This window comes from Scyliorhinus torazame, chromosome 31 (genome assembly GCF_047496885.1).
Source record: "Scyliorhinus torazame isolate Kashiwa2021f chromosome 31, sScyTor2.1, whole genome shotgun sequence".
Lineage (NCBI taxonomy): Eukaryota > Metazoa > Chordata > Chondrichthyes > Carcharhiniformes > Scyliorhinidae > Scyliorhinus > Scyliorhinus torazame.
Genome location: NC_092737.1, coordinates 5,016,263 through 5,038,708, shown reverse-complemented (window position 1 = coordinate 5,038,708; position 22,446 = coordinate 5,016,263). Strand labels below are relative to the sequence as shown.

General features: G+C 60.1%; 1 protein-coding gene across 4 annotated transcripts in view; it reads left to right on the top strand.

The window, feature by feature from the left end:
- Window positions 1-22,446, top strand: part of LOC140404625 (disks large homolog 4) — a 912,024-nt gene that overhangs the window by 828,554 nt on the left and 61,024 nt on the right. For all 4 annotated transcript variants that reach the window (XM_072493232.1, XM_072493231.1, XM_072493230.1 and 1 more), the window contains 4 exons: window positions 2,024-2,162; window positions 10,040-10,196; window positions 17,102-17,204; window positions 18,750-18,864. In XM_072493232.1, coding sequence (XP_072349333.1) covers window positions 2,024-2,162; window positions 10,040-10,196; window positions 17,102-17,204; window positions 18,750-18,864 — 514 coding nt within the window. The remainder of the gene's footprint in view (window positions 1-2,023; window positions 2,163-10,039; window positions 10,197-17,101; window positions 17,205-18,749; window positions 18,865-22,446) is intronic.

The window sequence follows — 22,446 nt, the reverse complement described above, 5'->3', positions numbered from 1 at the left end:
GTGCTGTACCTGTCCTGGGAGTGTTTGATGGGGAGAGTATAGATGGAGCTTTACTCTGTATCTAACCCCGTGCTGTACCTGTCCTGGGAGTGTTTGATGGAGGTAGTGTTTGATGGAGACAGTGTAGAGGGAGCTTTACTCTGTATCTAACGCCGTGCTGTACCTGTCCTGAGAGTGTTTGATAGGGACAGTGTAGAGGGAGCTTTACTCCATATTTAACCCCGTGATGTACCTGTCCTGGGAGTGTTTAATGGACACAGTGCAGAGGGAGCTTTAATCTGTATCTAACCCTGTGCTGTCCTGTCCTGGGAGTGTTTGATGGACACAGTGCAGAGGGAGCTTTACTCTGTATCTAACCCCGTGCTGTACCTGTCCTGGGAGTGTTTGATGGGGACTGTGTAGAGGGAGCTTTACTCTGTGTCTAACCCCGTGCTGTACCTGTCCTGGGAGTGTTTGATGGGGACAGTGTAGAAGGAGCTTTACTCTGTATCTAACCCCGTGCTGTACCTGTCCTGGGACTGTTTGATGGGGACAGTGTCGAGGGAGCTTTACTCTGTATCTAACCCCGTGCTGTACCTGTCTTGGGAGTGTTTGATGGGGACAGTGTAGAGTGAGCTTTACTCTGTATCTAACCCCGTGCTGTACCTGTCTTGGGAGTGTTTGATGGGGACAGTGTAGAGGGAGCTTTACTCTGTATCTAACCCCGTGCTGTACCTGTCCTGGGAGTGTTTGATGGGGACAGTGTAGAAGGAGCTTTACTCTGTATCTAACCCCGTGCTGTACCTGTCCTGGGACTGTTTGATGGGGACAGTGTCGAGCGAGCTTTACTCTATCTAACCCCGTGCTGTACCTGTCCTGGGAGTGTTTGATGGGGACAGTGTGGAGGGAGCTTTACTCTGTATCTAACCCCGTGCTGTACCTGTCCTGGGAGTGTTTGATGGGGACAGTGTAGAGGGAGCTTTACTCTGTATCTAACCCCGTGCTGTACCTGTCCTGGGAGTGTTTGATGGGGACAGTGTAGAGGGTGCTTTACTCTGTATCTAACCCCGTGCTGTACCTGTCCTGGGAGTGTGTGATGGGGACAGTGTAGAGGGAGCTTTACTCTGTATCTAACCCCGTGCTGTACCTGTCCTGGGAGTGTTTGATGGGGACAGTGTGGAGGGAGCTTTACTCTGTATCTAACCCCGTGCTGTACCTGTCCTGGGAGTGTTTGATGGGGACAGTGTAGAGGGAGCTTTACTCTGTATCTAACCCCGTGCTGTACCTGTCCTGGGAGTGTTTGATGGGGACAGTGTAGAGGGTGCTTTACTCTGTATCTAACCCCGTGCTGTACCTGTCCTGGGAGTGTGTGATGGGGACAGTGTAGAGGGAGCTTTACTCTGTATCTAACCCCGTGCTGTACCTGTCCTGGGAGTGTTTGATGGGGACAGTGTAGAGGGAGCTTCACTCTGTATCTAACCCCGTGCTGTACCTGTCCTGGGAGTGTTTGATGGGGACAGTGTAGAGGGAGCTTTACTCTGTATCTAACCCCGTGCTGTACCTGTCCTGGGAGTGTGTGATGGGGACAGTGTAGAGGGTGCTTTACTCACAGTAAGTTGAGCGGGAGTCTGCAACTCGCCCATCTCTTGAAAAAAAAGGTTGTTGGTCTGGGGTTTTTATTTGGAAATGTTCAAACTGAGATTGATAGATTTTCTTTGGGTCAAAGGTGACGGACGCTGTGCGGGCGGGTCGAGTTGAGATCGGGATCAACGACGTCTCATTGACTGGTGGAACAGATTCGAGGGGCTGAATTGCCTCCTGCTGTTCCCATCGTGAACTGCTCCATATTTTAACGCAGTTGGCAGCCCTGCCGTGTGTTCCCGAGTCACTCCGACGCAATGAAGCACGGTTACTGTGTCTAAATATTTCTATGAAAACGTCAGACTTGAATGCTTGAATAGTTGCGAGGGAATCCATTACAATTCGGAACTGCTGCTTCTCCCGTATGTTTTGGGATCTGCTAACTTGGCTGTTCATTATTTAGCTTATTCACAGCACCTGGACAGTGAGATGGGACATTCCAACTACCTGGCGACAGATTACACACAGACTCTCACTCCTACCTCTCCACGCAGATATTCCCCTATTCCCAAAGGATTAATGGGAGAGGATGACATTCCCAGGTGAGCAGATTTTCACTGCGTTACGGTTTCTATGGTCTGCCCTGGGTCTCACTCATTGCCCTGTCCCCAAGATAATGTCTAACTATGTTCCTTTCTCACTGTCCCGGGGTGCCTGTGTCTGTGATTCCCCCACACGGTGACGGGACGGGGGTCTGTGTCTGTGATTCCCCCACACGGTGACGGGACGGGGGTCTGTGTCTGTGATTCCCCCACACGGTGACGGGACGGGGGTCTGTGATTCCCCCACACGGTGACGGGACGGGGGTCTGTGATTCCCCCACACGGTGATGGGACGGGGGTCTGTGATTCCCCCACACGGTGACGGGACGGGGGTCTGTGATTCCCCCACACGGTGATGGGACGGGGGTCTGTGTCTGTGATTCCCCCACATGGTGACGAGACGGGGGTCTGTGATTCCCCTACACGGTGACGGGACGGGGGTCTGTGATTCCCCCACACGGTGACGGGATGGGGGCTTGTGTCTGTGATTCCCCCACACGGTGTTGGGACGGGGGTCTGTGATTCCCCCACACGGTGATGGGACGGGGGTCAGTGTCTGTGATTCCCCCACACGGTGATGGGACGGGGGTCTGTGATTCCCCCACACGGTGACGGGACGGGGGTCTGTGATTCCCCCACACGGTGACGGGACGGGGGTCTGTGATTCCCCTACACGGTGACGGGACGGGGGTCTGTGTCTGTGATTCCCCCACACGGTGACGGGATGGGGGCTTGTGTCTGTGATTCCCCCACACGGTGTTGGGACGGGGTCTGTGATTCCCCCAGACGGTGATGGGACGGGGTCTGTGATTCCCTCACATGGTGACGGGGCGGGGGTCTGTGATTCCCCCACACGGTGACGGGACGGGGGTCTGTGATTCCCCCACACGGTGATGGGACGGGGGCTGTGATTCCCCCACCTGGTGACGGGACGGGGGCTGTGATTCCCCCACCTGGTGACGGGACGGGGGTCTGTGTCTGTGATTCCCCCACACGGTGAAGGGATGGGGGTCTGTGATTCCCCCAGACGGTGACGGGACGGGGTCTGTGATTTCCCCACACGATGACGGGACGGGGGTCTGTGATTCCCCCACATGGTGATGGAACGGGGGTCTGTGATTCCCCCACACGGTGATGGGACGGGGGTCTGTGTCTGTGATTCCCCACATGGTGACGAGACGGGGGTCTGTGATTCCCCTACACGGTGACGGGACGGGGGTCTGTGATTCCCCCACACGGTGACGGGACGGGGGTCTGTGATTCCCCCACACGGTGACGGGATGGGGGCTTGTGTCTGTGATTCCCCCACACGGTGTTGGGACGGGGGTCTGTGATTCCCCCACACGGTGATGGGACGGGGGTCAGTGTCTGTGATTCCCCCACACGGTGATGGGACGGGGGTCTGTGATTCCCCCACACGGTGACGGGACGGGGGTCTGTGATTCCCCCACACGGTGACGGGACGGGGGTCTGTGATTCCCCTACACGGTGACGGGACGGGGGTCTGTGTCTGTGATTCCCCCACACGGTGACGGGATGGGGGCTTGTGTCTGTGATTCCCCCACACGGTGTTGGGACGGGGTCTGTGATTCCCCCAGACGGTGATGGGACGGGGTCTGTGATTCCCTCACATGGTGACGGGGCGGGGGTCTGTGATTCCCCCACACGGTGACGGGACGGGGGTCTGTGATTCCCCCACACGGTGATGGGACGGGGGCTGTGATTCCCCCACCTGGTGACGGGACGGGGGCTGTGATTCCCCCACCTGGTGACGGGACGGGGGTCTGTGTCTGTGATTCCCCCACACGGTGAAGGGATGGGGGTCTGTGATTCCCCCAGACGGTGACGGGACGGGGTCTGTGATTTCCCCACACGATGACGGGACGGGGGTCTGTGATTCCCCCACATGGTGATGGAACGGGGGTCTGTGATTCCCCCACACGGTGACGGGACGGGGGTCTGTGATTCCCCCACACGGTGACGGGACGGGGGTCTGTGATTCCCCTACACGGTGACGGGACGGGGGTCTGTGTCTGTGATTCCCCCACACGGTGACGGGATGGGGGCTTGTGTCTGTGATTCCCCCACACGGTGTTGGGACGGGGGTCTGTGATTCCCCCACACGGTGATGGGACGGGGGTCAGTGTCTGTGATTCCCCCACACGGTGATGGGACGGGGGTCTGTGATTCCCCCACACGGTGACGGGACGGGGGTCTGTGATTCCCCCACACGGTGACGGGACGGGGGTCTGTGATTCCCCTACACGGTGACGGGACGGGGGTCTGTGTCTGTGATTCCCCCACACGGTGACGGGATGGGGGCTTGTGTCTGTGATTCCCCCACACGGTGTTGGGACGGGGTCTGTGATTCCCCCAGACGGTGATGGGACGGGGTCTGTGATTCCCTCACATGGTGACGGGGCGGGGGTCTGTGATTCCCCCACACGGTGACGGGACGGGGGTCTGTGATTCCCCCACACGGTGATGGGACGGGGGCTGTGATTCCCCCACCTGGTGACGGGACGGGGGCTGTGATTCCCCCACCTGGTGACGGGACGGGGGTCTGTGTCTGTGATTCCCCCACACGGTGAAGGGATGGGGGTCTGTGATTCCCCCAGACGGTGACTGGACGGGGTCTGTGATTTCCCCACACGATGACGGGACGGGGGTCTGTGATTCCCCCACATGGTGATGGAACGGGGGTCTGTGACACCCCCACACGGTGACGGGACGGGGGTCTGTGTCTGTGATTCCCCCACATGGTGACGAGACGGGGGTCTGTGATTCCCCCACATGGTGATGGGACGGGGGTCTGTGATTCCCCCACACGGTGACGGGACGGGGTCTGTGATTTCCCCACACGATGATGGGACGGGGGTCTGTGTCTGTGATTCCCCAACATGGTGACGGAACGGGGGTCTGTGTCTGTGCTTTCCCAAGACGGTGATGGGACAGGGGTCTGTGATTCCCCCACACGGTGACGGGACAGGGGTCTGTGTCTGTGATTCCCCCACACGGTGACGGGACGGGGGTCTGTGTCTGTGATTCCCCCACACGGTGACGGGACGGGGTCTGTGTCTGTGACTCCCCCACACGGTGACGGGAAGGGGGTCTGTGATTCCCCCAGACGATGACGGGACGGGGGTCTGTGTCTATGATTCCCCACACGGTGATGGGACGGGGGTCTGTGTCTGTGATTCCCCCACACGGTGACGGGACGGGGGTCTGTGATTCCCCCACACGGTGACGGGACGGGGGTCTGTGTCTGTGATTCCCCCACACGGTGACGGGATGGGGGCTTGTGTTTGTGATTCCCCCACACGGTGACGGGATGGGGTCTGTGATTCCCCCAGACGGTGACGGGACGGGGGTCTGTGATTCCCCCAGACGGTGATGGGACGGGGGTCTGTGTCTGTGATTCCCCCACACGGTGACGGGACGGGGGTCTGTGATTCCCCCACACGGTGATGGGACGGGCGTCTGTGATTGCCCCACACGGTGATGGGACGGGGGTCTGTGTCTGGGATTCCCCCAGACGGTGACGGGACGGGAGTCTGTGATTCCCCCACACGGTGATGGGACAGGGGTCTGTGTCTGTGATTCCCCCACATGGTGATGGGACGGGGGTCTGTGTCTGTGATTCCCCCACACGGTGATGGGACGGGGGTCTGTGTCTGTGATTCCCCCACACGGTGACGGGACAGGGGGAATGTGATTCCCCCACACGGTGACGGGACGGAGGTCTGTGTCTGTGATTCCCCCACACGGTGACGGGACGGGGGTCTGTGATTCCCCCACACGGTGATGGGGCGGGGGTCTGTGTCTGTGATTCCCCCACACGATGATGGGAGGGGGGTCTGTGATTCCCCCACACGGTGATGGGACGGGGGTCTGTGATTCCCCCACACGGTGACGGGTCGGGGGTCTGTGATTCCCCACACGGTGACGGGACGGGGTCTGTGTCTGTGATTACCCCAGACGGTGACGGGACGGGGGTCTGTGATTTCCCCACAAGGTGATGGGACGGGGGTCTGTGAATCCCCCAGACGGTGACGGGACGGGGGTCTGTGTCTGGGATTCCCCCAGACGGTGACGGGACGCGGGTCTGTGTCTGTGATTACCCAACACGGTGATGGGATGGGGGTCTGTGTCTGTGATTCCCCCACACGGTGACGGGATGGGGTCTGTGATTCCCCCAGACGGTGACGGGACGGGGGTCTGTGATTCCCCCACACGGTGACGGGACGGGGGTCTGTGTCTGTGATTCCCCCAGACGGTGACGGGACGCGGGTCTGTGATTCCCCCAGACGGTGATGGGACGGGTGTCTGTGATTCCCCCAGACGGTGACGGGACTGGCGTCTGTGATTCCCGCAGACGGTGATGGGACGGGGCTCTGTGTTTGGGATTCCCCCAGACGGTGACGGGACGGGAGTCTGTAATCCCCCCACACGGTGATGGGACGGGGGTCTGTGTCTGTGATTCCCCCACACGGTGACGGGACTGGGGTATGTGATTCCCCCACACGGTGACGGGACGGGGGTCTGTGATTCCCCCACACGGTGACGGGACGGGGGTCTGTGTCTGTGATTCCCCCACACGGTGATGGGACGGGGGTCTGTGATTCCCCCACACGATGACGTGACGGGCGTCTGTGTCTGTGATTCCCCCACACGGTGACGGGACGGGGTCTGTGATTCCCCCACACGGTGACGGGACGGGGGTCTGTGTCTGTGATTCCCCCACACGGTGACGGGACGGGGGTCTGTGTCTGTGATTCCCCCACACGGTGACGGGACGGGGGGTCTGTGATTCCCCCACACGGTGACGGGACGGGGGTCTGTGATTCCCCCACACGGTGATGGGACGGGGGTCTGTGATTCCCCCACACGATGACGGGACGGGCGCCTGTGTCTGTGATTCCCCCACACGGTGACGGGACGGGGTCTGTGATTCCCCCACACGGTGATGGGACGGGGGTCTGTGTCTGTGATTCCCCCACACGGTGATGGGAGGGGGGTCTGTGATTTCCCCACACGGTGATGGGACAGGGGTCTGTGATTCCCCCACACGGTGATGGGACGGGGGTCTGTGATTCCCCACATGGTGACGGGACGTGGGTCTGTGTCTGTGACTCCCCCACACGGTGACGGGATGGGGTCTGTGATTCCCCCACACGGTGATGGGACGGGGGTCTGTGATTCCCCCACACGGTGATGGGACGGGGGTCTGTGTCTGTGATTCCCCCACACGGTGATGGGGCGGGGGTGTATCTGTGGGTGACGGGGCGGGGGTCTGTGTCTGTGGGTGACGGGGCAGGGATCTGTATCTGTGGGTGATGGGGTGGGGATGTATCTGTGGGTGACGGTGCGGGGGTCTGTGTCTGTGGGTGATAGGGCAGGGGTGTGTCTGTGGGTGACGGGGCGGGGGTGTGTCTGTGGGTGACGGGGCGGGGGTGTATCTGTGGGTGACGGGGCGGGGGTGTATCTGTGGGTGACGGGGCGGGTATGTATCTGTGCGTGATGGGGCGGGGGGGTGTCTGTGGGTGATGGGGCGGGGGTGTATCTGTGGGTGACGGGGCGGGGGTGTGTCTGGGTGACGGGGTGGGGGTGTGTCTGTGGGTGATGGGGCGGGGGTGTGTCTGTGGGTGACGGGGTGGGGGTGTGTCTGTGGGTGATGGGGCGGGGGGTGTCTGTGGGTGACGGGGTGGGGGTGTATCTGTGTGTGATGGGGCGGGGGGGTGTCTGTGGGTGACGGGGCGGGGGTGTCTGTGGGTGACGGGGCGGGGGTGTATCTGTGGGTGACGGGGCGGGGGTGTATCTGTGGGTGATGGGGCGGGGGTCTGTGTCTGTGGGTGACGGGGCGGGGGTGTGTCTGTGGGTGACGGGGCGGGGGTGTATCTGTGTGTGACGGGGCGTGGGTGTATCTGTGGGTGACGGGGCGGGGGTGTGTCTGTGTGTGATGGGTTGGGGGTCTGTGTCTGTGGGTGACGGGGCGGGGGTGTATCTGTGGGTGATGGGGCGGGGGTGTATCTGTGGGTGACGGGACGCGGGTCTGTGTCTGTGATTCCCCCAGACGGTGACGGGACTGGCGTCTGTGATTCCCCCAGACGGTGACGGGATGGGGGTCTGTGTCTGGGATTCCCCCAGACGGTGACGGGACGGGAGTCTGTGATCCCCCCACACGGTGATGGGACGGGGGTCTGTGTCTGTGATTCCCCCACACGGTGACGGGACTGGGGTATGTGATTCCCCCACACGGTGACGGGACGGGGGTCTGTGATTCCCCCACACGGTGACGGGACGGGGGTCTGTGTCTGTGATTCCCCCACACGGTGATGGGACGGGGGTCTGTGATTCCCCCACACGATGACGTGATGGGCGTCTGTGTCTGTGATTCCCCCACACGGTGACGGGACGGGGGTCTGTGTCTGTGATTCCCCCACACGGTGACGGGACGGGGGTCTGTGATTCCCCCACACGGTGACGGGACGGGGGTCTGTGTCTGTGATTCCCCCACACGGTGATGGGACGGGGGTCTGCGATTCCCCCACACGGTGACGGGACGGGGTCTGTGATTCCCCCACACGGTGACGGGACAGGGTCTGTGATTCCCCCACACGGTGATGGGGCGGGGGTCTGTGATTCCCCCACACGGTGACGGGACGGGGTTCTGTGTCTGTGAATCCCCCACACGGTAATGGGACGGGGGTCTGTGTCTGTGATTCCCCCACACGGTGACGGGACGGGGGTCTGTGATTCCCCCACACGGGGACGGGACGGGGGTCTGTGTCTGTGATTCCCCCACACGGTGATGGGACGGGGGTCTGTGATTCCCCCACACGGTGACGGGACGGGGTCTGTGATTCCCCCACACGGTGATGGGACAGGGGTCTGTGTCTGTGGGTGACGGGGCGGGGGTGTGTCTGTGGGTGACGGGGCGGGGGTGTATCTGTGGGTGATGGGGCGGGGGTGTGTCTGTGGGTGACGGGGCGGGGGTGTGTCTGTGGGTGACGGGGCGGGGGTGTGTCTGTGGGTGACGGGGCGGGGGTGTGTCTGTGGGTGACGGGGCGGGGGTGTGTCTGTGGGTGACGGGGCGGGGGTGTGTCTGTGGGTGACGGGGCGGGGGTGTGTCTGTGGGTGACGGGGCGGGGGTGTATCTGTGGGTGACGGGGCGGGGGTGTATCTGTGGGTGACGGGGCGGGGGTGTATCTGTGGGTGACGGGGCGGGGGTGTGTCTGTGGGTGACGGGGCGGGGGTGTATCTGTGGGTGACGGGGCGGGGGTGTATCTGTGGGTGACGGGGCGGGGGTGTGTCTGTGGGTGACGGGGCGGGGGTGTATCTGTGGGTGACGGGGCGGGGGTGTATCTGTGGGTGACGGGGCGGGGGGGTGTCTGTGGGTGACGGGGCGGGGGTGTATCTGTGGGTGACGGGGCGGGGCTGTATCTGTGGGTGACGGGGCGGGGGTGTGTCTGTGGGTGACGGGGCGGGGGTGTGTCTGTGGGTGACGGGGCGGGGGGGTGTCTGTGGGTGACGGGGCGGGGGTGTGTCTGTGGGTGACGGGGCGGGGGTGTGTCTGTGGGTGACGGGGCGGGGGTGTGTCTGTGTGTGACGGGGCGGGGGTGTGTCTGTGGGTGACGGGGCGGGGGTGTGTCTGTGGGTGACGGGGCGGGGTGTGTCTGTGGGTGACGGGGCGGGGGTGTATCTGTGGGTGACGGGGCGGGGGTCTGTGTCTGCTGTGGGTGATGGGACGTGGATCGGGTTTGGTTGAATGGTTCCTGATTCTGCCGTGGCGCCCTCCGTCTCGCTGGGGGTTCAGACGCACCGTCAGATGCGATGTCCACTTTCCGCTGTGTCAGTTCTTGATTTCTTTCTCACAGGGAGCCTCGGAGAGTGATTATACATCGGGGATCGACAGGACTGGGATTTAACATTGTGGGTGGTGAGGATGGAGAAGGAATCTTCATCTCCTTCATCCTGGCTGGTGGGCCAGCAGACCTCAGCGGCGAGCTCAGGAAAGGAGATCAAATCCTCTCGGTAGGCTGGGATCGCACTGTGCTAACTTCATCTTTATTCTTGTTCATCCGCGGGATGTGGGCGTCGCTGGCCGGGCCCAGCATTTATGGTCCATCCCTAATTGCCCCTTGAGAAGGTGGTGGGGGAGCCGCCTTCTTGAGTCGCTGCAGTCCCTGAGGTGTAGGTCCATCCACTGAGCTGTTAGGGAGGTATTTTGACCCAGCGACAGTGAAGGAACGGCCGATATATTTCCCAGTCGGGGTGGGGAGTGACTCGGAGGGGAACCTCCAGGGGGTGGGGTTCCCAGGTATCTGCTGCTCTTGTCCTAGACGGTAGAGGTCATGGGTTTGGAAGGTGCTGTCGAAGGAGTCTTGGTGAGTTCCTGCAGTGCATCTTGTAGATGGTGCACACGATGTGTGGGGAGTGAAGGGTGAAGACATTTGAAGGCTGGACTAGTTCGAGCAGTTGGGAATGGGAGGCTGTTGATCGTTGGGACGGTGACGAGACACGAGGTCGAGGACCCGGAGGGGGTGCGGAGTGAGGGATGAGGGCGTTCAGTCCTCGTGGAGACTCCGGGAGGAGCTGGGATTGTTCTCCCCGGGGCAGAGAAGGCTAAGGGGGAGATTTAATCGAGGCGTCCGAATCCACGAGGGGTTTGGACGGAGTAAATGAGGGGAAGGTGATTCCCAGAGACAGGAGGGTCGGTAAGCAGAGGGGGCACAGATTGACGGGAATGGGGAAAGGGCCCAGGCGTTGGGGCGATGAGAATGTTTTGTTTTGAAAAGCGACAGGTTACAGTGGCCAGGAAGGTGCTGCCTGATCGGGCGGCGGGAGCAGATTCGACAGGAACTTTCAACAGATGGGATTGAAGGAGAAAGGTTTACGGGGTGGTTGGGAAAGAGCAGAGGGAGTGGGATTAAGGGGATAGATGTTTCAAAGAGATGAGTGGCCTGTACTGGATCTGTCTGCACTTGGAAAACAACGCTGCCCTTCAAGCATTGCCTGAATCGACCCATTGAGATGAATCATGATGTCCTGGTTGAATCACACACCCCTGGTAGAATGACGTACCATTCCATTGTTTCCCTGCGTCACCTGCACCTCCATATGAGGGAGTTGCCCCCCCCCATCACCACCGCCCCTCCCACCACCGTCCCCGGCCCCACTCCAATCTACCGACCCTCCAAGGTCCTCCGCAGCAGAGACCATGAACCACTTCCCCATTGAAACAGTTGTGATGAATGTAGACATTGTTATATACATTTTTCCTGTTTGTGGCAGTGACGTTATTACAAACCCTGGTTTAAAATGCATGTAGGCAGTGTGGCTGCTAAAGTTGTAATTAAAGAGTCGTAAAAGGTGAGGTAATCGTTCATTACAACCAGTTACTTGATGACCGATAAAGGGCTAACGGAATTATATCGTGATTGCTGGAGATTCCCTGGAGTGCAGATCATTGTGAGCAGGTTTGGGCCCCGTACCTAAGGAAGGATGTGTTGGCCTTGGAAAGGGTCCAGAGGAGGTTCACAAGAATGATCCCTGGAATGAAGAACTTGTCGTATGAGGAACGGTTGAGGACTCTGGGTACTCGTTGGAGTTTAGAAGGATGAGGGGGGATCTTATTGAAACTTACAGGATACTGCGAGGACTGGATAGAGTGGACGTGGAGAGGATGTTTCCACTTGTAGGAAAATCTAAAACCAGAGGACACCATCTCAGACTAAAGGGACGATTCTTTGGAACAGGGATGAGGAGGGATTTCTTCAGCCAGAGGGTGGTGAATCTGTGGAACTCTTTGCCGCAGAAGGCTGTGGAGGCCAATTCACTGAGTGTCTTTAAGACAGAGATAGATAGGTTCTTGATTAATAAGGGGATCAGGGGTTATGGGGAGAAGGCAGGAGAATGGGGATGAGAAAATATCAGCCATAATTGAATGGCGGAGCAGACTCGATGGGCCGAGTGGCCTAATTCTGCTCCTATGTTTTATGGTCTTATTTCTGAAGGATTGTATTTAGTCCCAGCTAAACTGGGCATGGAACATGGTGGGATACAGATGGTGTAATTAATGGGAGAAGCCAGGTCTGTCTGTAGATTTGCAGTCTGCTAGAAGATTTTAAGTTGAACTGCTGTGTGCCATAGGATTGGAGTCTGACAAGACAGAAGTGTACTTCTGAAAGGATCTCTCTAAAAGTATCTACGCAGCTAAGCAAGTCACCTGTTTTATGAACTTTATTTATAAGTGGCATTTGAACTGTATTGGGTTAATTGGAATTAGTGGCAGGTGCCGATAGTAAGTTAAGGTTTTCCCTTTATTTGCAAACTGTTTAACTAATCATTGTAAAGATACTTTTTGATGTTAATGTGTTTAATCCTGGGCGGGATTCTGTGATCCTGAGGCTAAGTGTTGATGTTTCCCGACGGCGTCAACACGGCCTCAGGATCATCAATTCTGGCCCCTACAGGGGGCCAGCAGGGCACTGGAGTGACCCTCGCCGCTCCAGCTGCTGATCCCGGCGTCAACAGGGCGCCGTCAGCCCGCGCATGCTCAGTGCCACCTCGCCAGCCCGCGCATGCTCAGTGCCACCGGCGCCAACCCGCACATGCTCAGTGCCACCGCGCCAGCCCGCACATGCACAGTGCCACCGGCGCCAGCCCGCACATGCTCAGTGCCACCGGCGCCAGCCCGCACATGCTCAGTGCCACCGCGCCAGCCCACGCATGCTCAGTGCCACCGCGCCAGCCCGCACATGCTCAGTGCCACCGCGCCAGCCCGCACATGCTCAGTGCCACCGGCGCCAGCCCGCGCATGCTCAGTGCCACCGCGCCAGCCCGCACATGCTCAGTGCCACCGGCGCCAGCCCGCGCATGCTCAGTGCCACCGGTGCTGGACCCGCGCATGCTCAGTGCCACCGGCGCCAACCCGCACATGCTCAGTGCCACCGCGCCAACCCGCACATGCTCAGTGCCACCGGTGCTGGACCCGCGCATGCTCAGTGCCACCTCGCCAGCCCGCGCATGCTCAGTGCCACCGGCGCCAACCCGCACATGCTCAGTGCCACCGCGCCAGCCCGCTCATGCACAGTGCCACCGGCGCCAGCTCGCGCATGCTCAGTGCCACCTCGCCAGCTCGCGCATGCTCAGTGCCACCGGCGCCAGCCCACGCATGCTCAGTGCCACCGCGCCAGCCCGCACATGCTCAGTGCCACCGGCGCCAACCCGCACATGCTCAGTGCCACCGCGCCAACCCGCACATGCTCAGTGCCACCGGCGCCAGCCCGCGCAAGCTCAGTGCCACCGCGCCAACCCACGCATGCTCAGTGCCACCGGTGCTGGACCCGCGCATGCTCAGTGCCACCGGCGCCAACCCGCACATGCTCAGTGCCACCGGCGCCAGCCCACGCATGCTCAGTGCCACCGGCGCCAACCCGCACATGCTCAGTGCCACCGGTGCTGGACCCGCGCATGCTCAGTGCCACCGGCGCCAACCCGCACATGCTCAGTGCCACCGGCGCCAGCCCACGCATGCTCAGTGCCACCGGCGCCAACCCGCGCATGCCCAGTGCCACCGGTGCTGGACCCGCGCATGCTCAGTGCTACCGGCGCCAGCCCGCACATGCTCAGTGCCACCGGCGCCAGCTCGCGCATGCTCAGTGCCACCGGTGCTGGACCCGCGCATGCTCAGTGCCACCGCGCCAGCCCGCACATGCTCAGTGCCACCGGCGCTGGAACCACGCATGCTCAGTGCCACCGCGCCAGCCCGCGCATGCTCAGTGCCACCGCGCCAGCCCGCGCATGCTCAGTGCCACCGCGCCAGCCCGCACATGCTCAGTGCCACCGCGCCAACCCGCACATGCTCAGTGCCACCGGTGCTGGACCCGCGCATGCTCAGTGCCACCGGCGCCAACCCGCACATGCTCAGTGCCACCGCGCCAACCCGCACATGCTCAGTGCCACCGCGCCAGCCCGCACATGCTCAGTGCCACCGCGCCAACCCGCACATGCTCAGTGCCACCGGTGCTGGACCCGCACATGCTCAGTGCCACCGGCGCCAACCCGCACATGCTCAGTGCCACCGCGCCAACCCGCACATGCTCAGTGCCACCGGCGCCAGCCCACGCATGCTCAGTGCCACCGGCGCCAGCCCGCGCATGCTCAGTGCCACCGGCGCCAACCCGCGCATGCCCAGTGCCACCGCGCCAGCCCGCACATGCTCAGTGCCACCGGTGCTGGACCCGCGCATGCTCAGTTCCACCGCGCCAGCCCGCACATGCTCAGTGCCACCGGCGCTGGAACCACGCATGCTCAGTGCCACCGCGCCAGCCCGCACAGGCTCAGTGCCACCGCGCCAGCCCGCACATGCTCAGTGCCACCGGCGCCAGCCCGCGCATGCTCAGTGCCACCGCGCCAACCCGCGCATGCTCAGTGCCACCGCGCCAACCCGCGCATGCTCAGTGCCACCGCGCCAGCCCGCACATGCTCAGTGCCACCGCGCCAGCCCACGCATGCTCAGTGCCACCGCGCCAGCCCGCACATGCTCAGTGCCACCGCGCCAGCCCACGCATGCTCAGTGCCACCGCGCCAACCCGCGCATGCTCAGTGCCACCGCGCCAGCCCGCACATGCTCAGTGCCACCGGTGCTGGACCCGCGCATGCTCAGTGCCACCGCGCCAGCTCGCGCATGCTCAGTGCCACCGCGCCAACCCGCGCATGCTTAGTGCCACCGCGCCAGCCCACGCATGCTCAGTGCCACCGCGCCAGCTCGCGCATGCTCAGTGCCACCGCGCCAACCCGCGCATGCTCAGTGCCACCTCGCCAGCCCGCACATGCTCAGTGCCACCGGCGCCAGCCCGCACATGCTCAGTGCCACCGCGCCAGCCCGCACATGCTCAGTGCCACCTCGCCAGCCCGCACATGCTCAGTGCCACCGGCGCCAGCCCGCACATGCTCAGTGCCACCGGCGCCAGCCCGCACATGCTCAGTGCCACCGCGCCAGCTCGCACATGCTCAGTGCCACCGCGCCAGCCCGCACATGCTCAGTGCCACCGGCGCCAGCCCGCACATGCTCAGTGCCACCGGCGCCAGCCCGCACATGCTCAGTGCCACCGGCGCCAGCCCGCACATGCTCAGTGCCACCGGCGCCAGCCCGCACATGCTCAGTGCCACCGCGCCAGCCCGCACATGCTCAGTGCCACTGCGCCAGCCCGCACATGCGCGGTGGCCTCCTTCTCCGCGCCGGCCCCGACGCAACATGCCGCAGGACTACAGGAGCCGGCGCTGAAGAAAGGAGGCCCCCAGCCAGAGAGGCCGTCCCGCCGATCAGTGGGCCCCGATCGCGGGCCAGGCCACATCGGAGGCCCACCTCCCAGGGCCGCACCCCCGACCCTGCCACGCCGAGTTCCCGCCGGCTGAGAGCAGGTGTCGGCGACGGGGACTCGCCGTTTTTACGACGGCCGCTCGGCCCGTCCCGGGCAGCGAATCGGGGGGGGGGGGGGGGGGGAACGGGACCCCGTAGAGCGGCCCCCGCCCGGCGGCGCGCCAACCACGCCGCCACCAATGGCGCCGATTCTCCGCTATGCGGAGGATGGTGTGCCAGCGTCGAGCCGGCGTGGTGCGATTCGCGCCGATCACGGCGATGCTCCAGCCCGGCCCCGGGGTGAGAAAACCCCGCCCCTTGAGTTTAAATTAAAGTTTGTTTCAGCATAAAAAGTGGCAATTGATCAGAGTCATTACGAATTGAAAAAATAGTTTTGGGGTCCGCTCCGGGATCCCAACAAGAGTGGGGGTTTGCTCCGGGATCCCAACAAGAGTGGGGGTTTGCTCCGGGATCCCAACAAGAGTGGGGTTTGCTCCGGGATCCCAACAAGAGTGGGGTTTGCTCCGGGATCCCAACAAGAGTGGGGGTTTGCTCCGGGATCCCAACAAGAGTGGGGGTCCGCTCCGGGATCCCAACAAGAGTGGGGGTCCGCTCCGGGATCCCAACAAGAGTGGGGGTTTGCTCCGGGATCCCAACAAGAGTGGGGGTTTGCTCCGGGATCCCAACAAGAGTGGGGGTTTGTTCCGGGATCCCAACAAGAGTGGGGTTTGCTCCGGGATCCCAACAAGAGTGGGGGTTTGCTCCGGGATCCCAACAAGAGTGGGGGTTTGCTCCGGGATCCCAACAAGAGTGGGGGTCCGCTCTGGGATCCCAACAAGAGTGGGGGTTTGTTCCGGGATCCCAACAAGAGTGGGGGTTTGCTCCGGGATCCCAACAAGAGTGGGGGTCCGCTCCGGGATCCCAACAAGAGTGGGGGTTTGTTCCGGGATCCCAACAAGAGTGGGGGTTTGTTCCGGGATCCCAACAAGAGTGGGGGTCCGCTCCGGGATCCCAACAAGAGTGGGGGTTTGCTCCGGGATCCCAACAAGAGTGGGGGTTTGTTCCGGGATCCCAACAAGAGTGGGGGTCCGCTCCGGGATCCCAACAAGAGTGGGGGTCCGCTCCGGGATCCCAACAAGAGTGGGGGTTTGCTCCGGGATCCTCACGCACTCCAACAAGCAGGACAGCTTTGCAAAGCGGATGATCTAAGGGGTGATCTAATCGAGGGGTTTAAGTTGGTTAAAGTATTCGATAGGGTCGAGTGAGGGAAACTATTCCCCCCTGGTCAGGGGAGGGAGTGTCCAGGACAAGGGGGAACAGAGCTTTAAACATGGAGCCGGGTTGGGGGGGGTTATTCAGGGAGCATGTCCCGGAGCACGTCCCTCACACAGAGCGGAGCGGGCATCTGGATGGAGGATTAAAATATGGATCAAGCATGACCTCACTGATCGGTGCAACAGGCTCGAGAGGGGCTGAATGGCCTCCTCCTGTCCCTCTGATTGTTCAAACGGGTGAAAGGATTTGGAGGAATATTCGCGCACACCTGAGCGTTTTATTTCTTTTCCCTGCCCAGGTAAACGGAGTGGATTTACGGAACGCCACACACGAGCAAGCAGCAGCCGCGCTGAAGAATGCTGGACAAACAGTCACGATTATCGCCCAGTACAAACCCGAAGGTGGGTGACTGAGAGACACGAGAAACAACCTTCAATGTACCCGCGCAGCGACCCTGTCAGAGGGTCAGTACTGAGGGGGTGCCGCACTGTCAGTGGGTCAGTACTGAGGGAGTGCCGCACTGTCAGAGGGTCAGTACTGAGGGAGCGCCGCACTGTCAGAGGGTCAGTACTGAGGGAGTGCCGCACTGTCAGTGGGTCAGTACTGAGGGAGTGCCGCACTGTCAGATGGTCAGTACTGAGAGAGTGCTGCACTGTCAGAGGGTCAGTACTGAGGGAGTGCAGCACTGTCAGAGGGCCAGTATTGAGGGAGTGCGGCACCATCAGAGGGTCAGTACTGAGGGAGTGCCGCACTGTCAGAGGGTCAGTACTGAGGGAGTGCCGCACTGTCAGAGGGTCAGTACTGAGGGAGTGCCGCACTGTCAGAGGGTCAGTACTGAGGGAGTGCCGCACTGTCAGAGGGTCAGTACTGAGGGAGTGCCGCACTGTCAGAGGGTCAGTACTGTGGGAGTGCCGCACTGTCAGAGGGTCAGTACTGAGGGAGTGCCGCACTGTCAGAGGGTCAGTACTGAGGGAGTGCCGCACTGTCAGAGGGTCAGTACTGTGGGAGTGCCGCACTGTCAGAGGGTCAGTACTGAGGGAGTGCCGCACTGTCAGAGGGTCAGTACTGAGGGAGTGCCGCACTGTCAGAGGGTCAGTACTGAGGGAGTGCCGCACTGTCAGAGGGTCAGTACTGAGGGAGTGCCGCAGTGTCAGAGGGTCAGTACTGAGGGAATGCCGCACTGTCAGAGGGTCAGTACTGAGGGAGTGCCGCACTGTCAGAGGGTCAGTACTGAGGGAGTGCCGCACTGTCAGAGGGTCAGTACTGAGGGAGTGCCGCACTGTCAGAGGGTCAGTACTGCGGGAGTGCCGCACTGTCAGAGGGTCAATACTGAGGGAGTGCTGCACTGTCAGAGAGTCAGTACTGAGGGAGTGCCGCACTGTCAGAGGGTCAGTACTGAGGGGCTGCCGCACTGTCAGCGGGTCAGTACTGAGGGAGTGCCACACTGTCAGAGCGTCAGTACTGAGGGAGTGCCGCACTGTCAGAGCGTCAGTACTGAGGGAGTGCCGCACTGTCAGAGGGTCAGTACTGAGGGTGTGCCGCACTGTCAGAGGGTCAGTACTGAGGGAGTGCCGCACTGTCGGAGGGTCAGTACTGAGGGAGTGCTGCACTGTCAGAGGGTCAGTACTGAGGGAGTGCCGCACTGTCAGAGGGTCAGTACTGAGGGAGTGCCGCACTGTCAGAGGGTCAGTACTGAGGGAGTGCCGCACTGTCAGAGGGTCAGTATTGAGGGAGTGCCGCACTGTCAGAGGGTCAGTCCTGAGGGAGGGCCGCACTGTCAGAGGGTCAGTACTGAGGGAGTGCCGCACTGTCGGAGGGTCAGGCAGTGCTGTAATGTGCTTGGGAACACTCGAGGGATGTGTGGGGATCTATTGAAATGCAGGAATTTCTTTGTCCCTCAACAGACTGGTGTTTTCCATGTGTCCGTCTCCTCTCTCTCTCCACAGAGTATAGTCGCTTTGAAGCGAAAATCCACGATCTGCGGGAACAGTTAATGAACAGCAGCATTGGATCTGCCAGTAGCTCGCTGAGGAGTAATCACAAGAGAGTCTTTTACATCAGGTGAAGTGGAAAATCTCAGGGTGCAGAACAGATGGTGACAAAAGTAGGGGAACACCTCTGACCCTCGCACACAGGCCCATTTCCCAGCTCCCTAGCTCGGGTATTCACCCCCTCATTCAGCCCGGTGAGGGCCCATTGACCCCTCAGTACCGCCCTTAGCTGCTGTGGAAGATCCGTCCTATTAGTCCCGGCCCCGTACTCTTACCCACACTCCTGACATTTCTACTCATCGTCTTTAACCCAATTCACCCGGCTGAAGGTTCCTGTTGAATCTGCTGCCACCCCGCTCTCAGGCAGCGCCTTTCCATCATAATGAATCACTGCTTTTTAAAAAATATATATTTTATTAAAGTTTTCAAACACAATTTTTCCCCCTTACAAATCAACAGAAACGGTGACATGATAACTGATAGATAACATTGTTTAAATAAAATAGTGAACTAACAACATAACACAATATAGTGCTCCCCCCCCGCCCCTTCACCCCATCTAGAACAAAAGCAATTTACCCCCCCCCCCCCCTCTGGGCTGCTGCTGGCTATCTATTTTCCCCCTCACGTTCCGCTAGATAGTCGAAGAACGGTTGCCTCCTCCTTGTGAACCCCTGAGCCGATCCTCTCAGCGCAAACTTCGTCCGCTCCAGTTTTATGAACCCTGCCATGTTGTTTATCCAGGCCTCCACACCGGGGGGTTTCGCTTCCTTCCACATGAGTAAAATCCTTCGCTGGGCTACTAGGGACGCAAAGGCCAGAATATCGGCCTCTTTCGCCTCCTGCACTCCCGGCTCATCCGCTACCCCAAATATAGCTAACCCCCAGCTTGGCTTGACCCGGACCTTCACCACCTTCGGGATCACTCTTGCCACTCCCCTCCATTACCCCTCCAGTGCCAGACATGACCAAAACATATGTGTGTGGTTCGCCGGGCTCCCCCCGCACCTCCCGCACCTGTCCTCCACTCCGAAGAACCTGCTCAGCCTCGCTCCCGTTATGTGTGCTCTATGTAGCACCTTAAATTGGACCAGGCTAAGCCTGGCACACGAGGAAGAGGAATTTACCCTGCTTAGGGCATCAGCCCACAAACCCTCCTCAATCTCCTCCCCGAGCTCTTCTTCCCATTTCCCCTTCAGTTCTTCTACCAACTCCTCCCCCTCTTCTCTCATCTCCTGATATATCTCTGACACTTTTCCCTTCCCGACCCACACCCCCGAAAGCACCCTGTCCTGGATCCCTTGTGTCGGGAGCAGCGGAAATTCCCTCACCTGTTGTCTCGTGAACGCTCTCACCTGCATATACCTAAAGATATTCCCCGGAGGCAGCTCATACTTTTCCTCTAGCGCTCCCAAGCTCGCAAACGTCCCATCTACAAATAGGTCTCCCACTCTCTTAATTCCTGCCCGGTGCCAGCTCTGGAACCCTCCGTCCAACCTTCCTGGGGCAAACCTATGGTTGTTCCTGATCGGGGACCACACCGAGGCTCCCAGCACACCCCTCTGTCGTCTCCATTGCCCCCAAATACTTAATGTTGCCGCCACCACTGGGTTTGTGGTAAACCTTTCCGGGGAGAGCGGTAGTGGCGCCGTGACCAGCGCTTTTAAGCTCGTTCCTTTGCAGGACGCCATCTCCAGCCTCTTCCACGCCGCCCCCTCTCCCTCTATCACCCACTTACGGATCATCGCCACTTTGGCTGCTCAGTAATAGTCGCCCAAATTCGGCAACGCCAGTTCCCCTCTGTCTCTGCTACGTTGCAGGAACCCCCTCCTTACCCTCGGGGCCTTCCCTGCCCACACGAAGCTCATGATGCTTCTATCTATTTTCTTGAAAAAGGCCTTAGTGAGCAATATAGGGAGGCATTGAAACACAAATAGGAACCTCGGGAGGACCATCATCTTAATCGCCTGCACTCTGCCCGCCAGTGACAGCGGCTGCATATCCCACCTTTTGAAATCCTCTTCCATTTGCTCCACCAGCCGAGTCAGATTGAGTCTGTGTAAGGTTCCCCAGCTCCTGGCTATCTGAATCCCCAGGTATCGGAAGTTTCTTTCCACTCTCCTTAGCGGCAGGCCATCTATCCCTCTGCTCTGGTCCCCAGGGTGTATCAAGAAAAGCTCGCTCTTCCCCATGTTAAGCCTATATCCCGAGAAATCCCCAAACTCCCTCAATATCTGCATAACCTCTGTCATCCCCCCCACTGGATCCGCCACATACAGCAGTAAGTCATCTGCGTAGAGTGACAGTCGGTGTTCCTCTCCCCCTCTAACCACCCCTCTCCATTTCTTAGAGTCTCTCAGCGCTATGGCCAGTGGTTCAATTGCCAGCGTGAACAGTAATGGGGACAGCGGGCATCCCTGTCTTGTTCCCCTGTGTAGTCGAAAATACTCCGATCTTTGCCGATTTGTGACTACACTTGCCATTGGGGCCCCATAGAGGAGTCTGACCCAACTGACAAACCCCTCCCCGAACCCAAACCTCCTCAGCACCTCCCATAAATACTCCCACTCTACCCTATGAAATGCCTTCTCTGCATCCATTGCCACCACTATCTCTGCCTCCCCCTCTGATGGGGACATCATTATCACCCCCAACAGCCGTCGCACGTTGACATTCAATTGTCTCCCCTTTACGAACCCTGTCTGGTCTTCATGCACCACCCCCGGGACACAGTCCTCTATCCTCATTGTCAGCACTTTTGCCAACAACTTGGCGTCCACATTCAGGAGCGAGATAGGCCTATATGACCCGCATTGCAGCGGGTCTTTATCTCGCTTCAGGATTAGTGATATCGTCGCCTCCGACATTGTAGGGGGTAGGGTCCCCCTTCTCTGGCCTCTTTAAAGGTTCTTACCAGCAGCGGGGCCAACAAGTCCACGTATTTCCTGTAAAATTCCACCGGGAACCCGTCAGGTCCCGGGGCCTTCCCTGCCTGCATGTTTCCCCAGCCCTTTAGTCACCTCATCCACCTCAATTGGCGCCCCCAGACCTGCCACCTCCTGCTCCTCCACCCTCGGGAACATTAGTTGGTCCAGAAACTGCTGCATCCCCTCTTTTCCCTCCGGGGGTTGGGACCTATATAACCTCTCATAAAAGATTTTAAACACCTCATTCACCTTCCCTGCTCTCCGCACCGTAGTTCCCGTATCATCCCTAACTCCCCCTATTTCCCTCGCCGCTGTCCTCTTACGAAGCTGGTGGGCCAACAGGCGACTCGCCTTTTCCCCATATTCATATCTCATCCCCTGTGCCTTCCTCCACTGTGCCTCTGCCCTCCCTGTGGTCAGCAGGTCAAACTCCGTCTGGAGTCGTCGCCTCTCCCTATATAGTCCTTCGTCCGGGGCCTCCGCATATCTCTTATCCACACTCAAGATCTCCCCCAGTAATCTTTCCCTCTCTTTGGCCTCTGTTTTCCCCTTGTGAGCCCTGATGGAGATCAACTCTCCCCTGACCACCGCCTTCAGTGTTTCCCATACTACCCCCACTCGGACCTCCCCATCATCATTGGCCTCCAGGTACCTTTCGATACATCCCTGCACCCTTCCGCAGACTCCCTCATCCGCCAATAATCCCACATCCAGTCGCCAGAGTG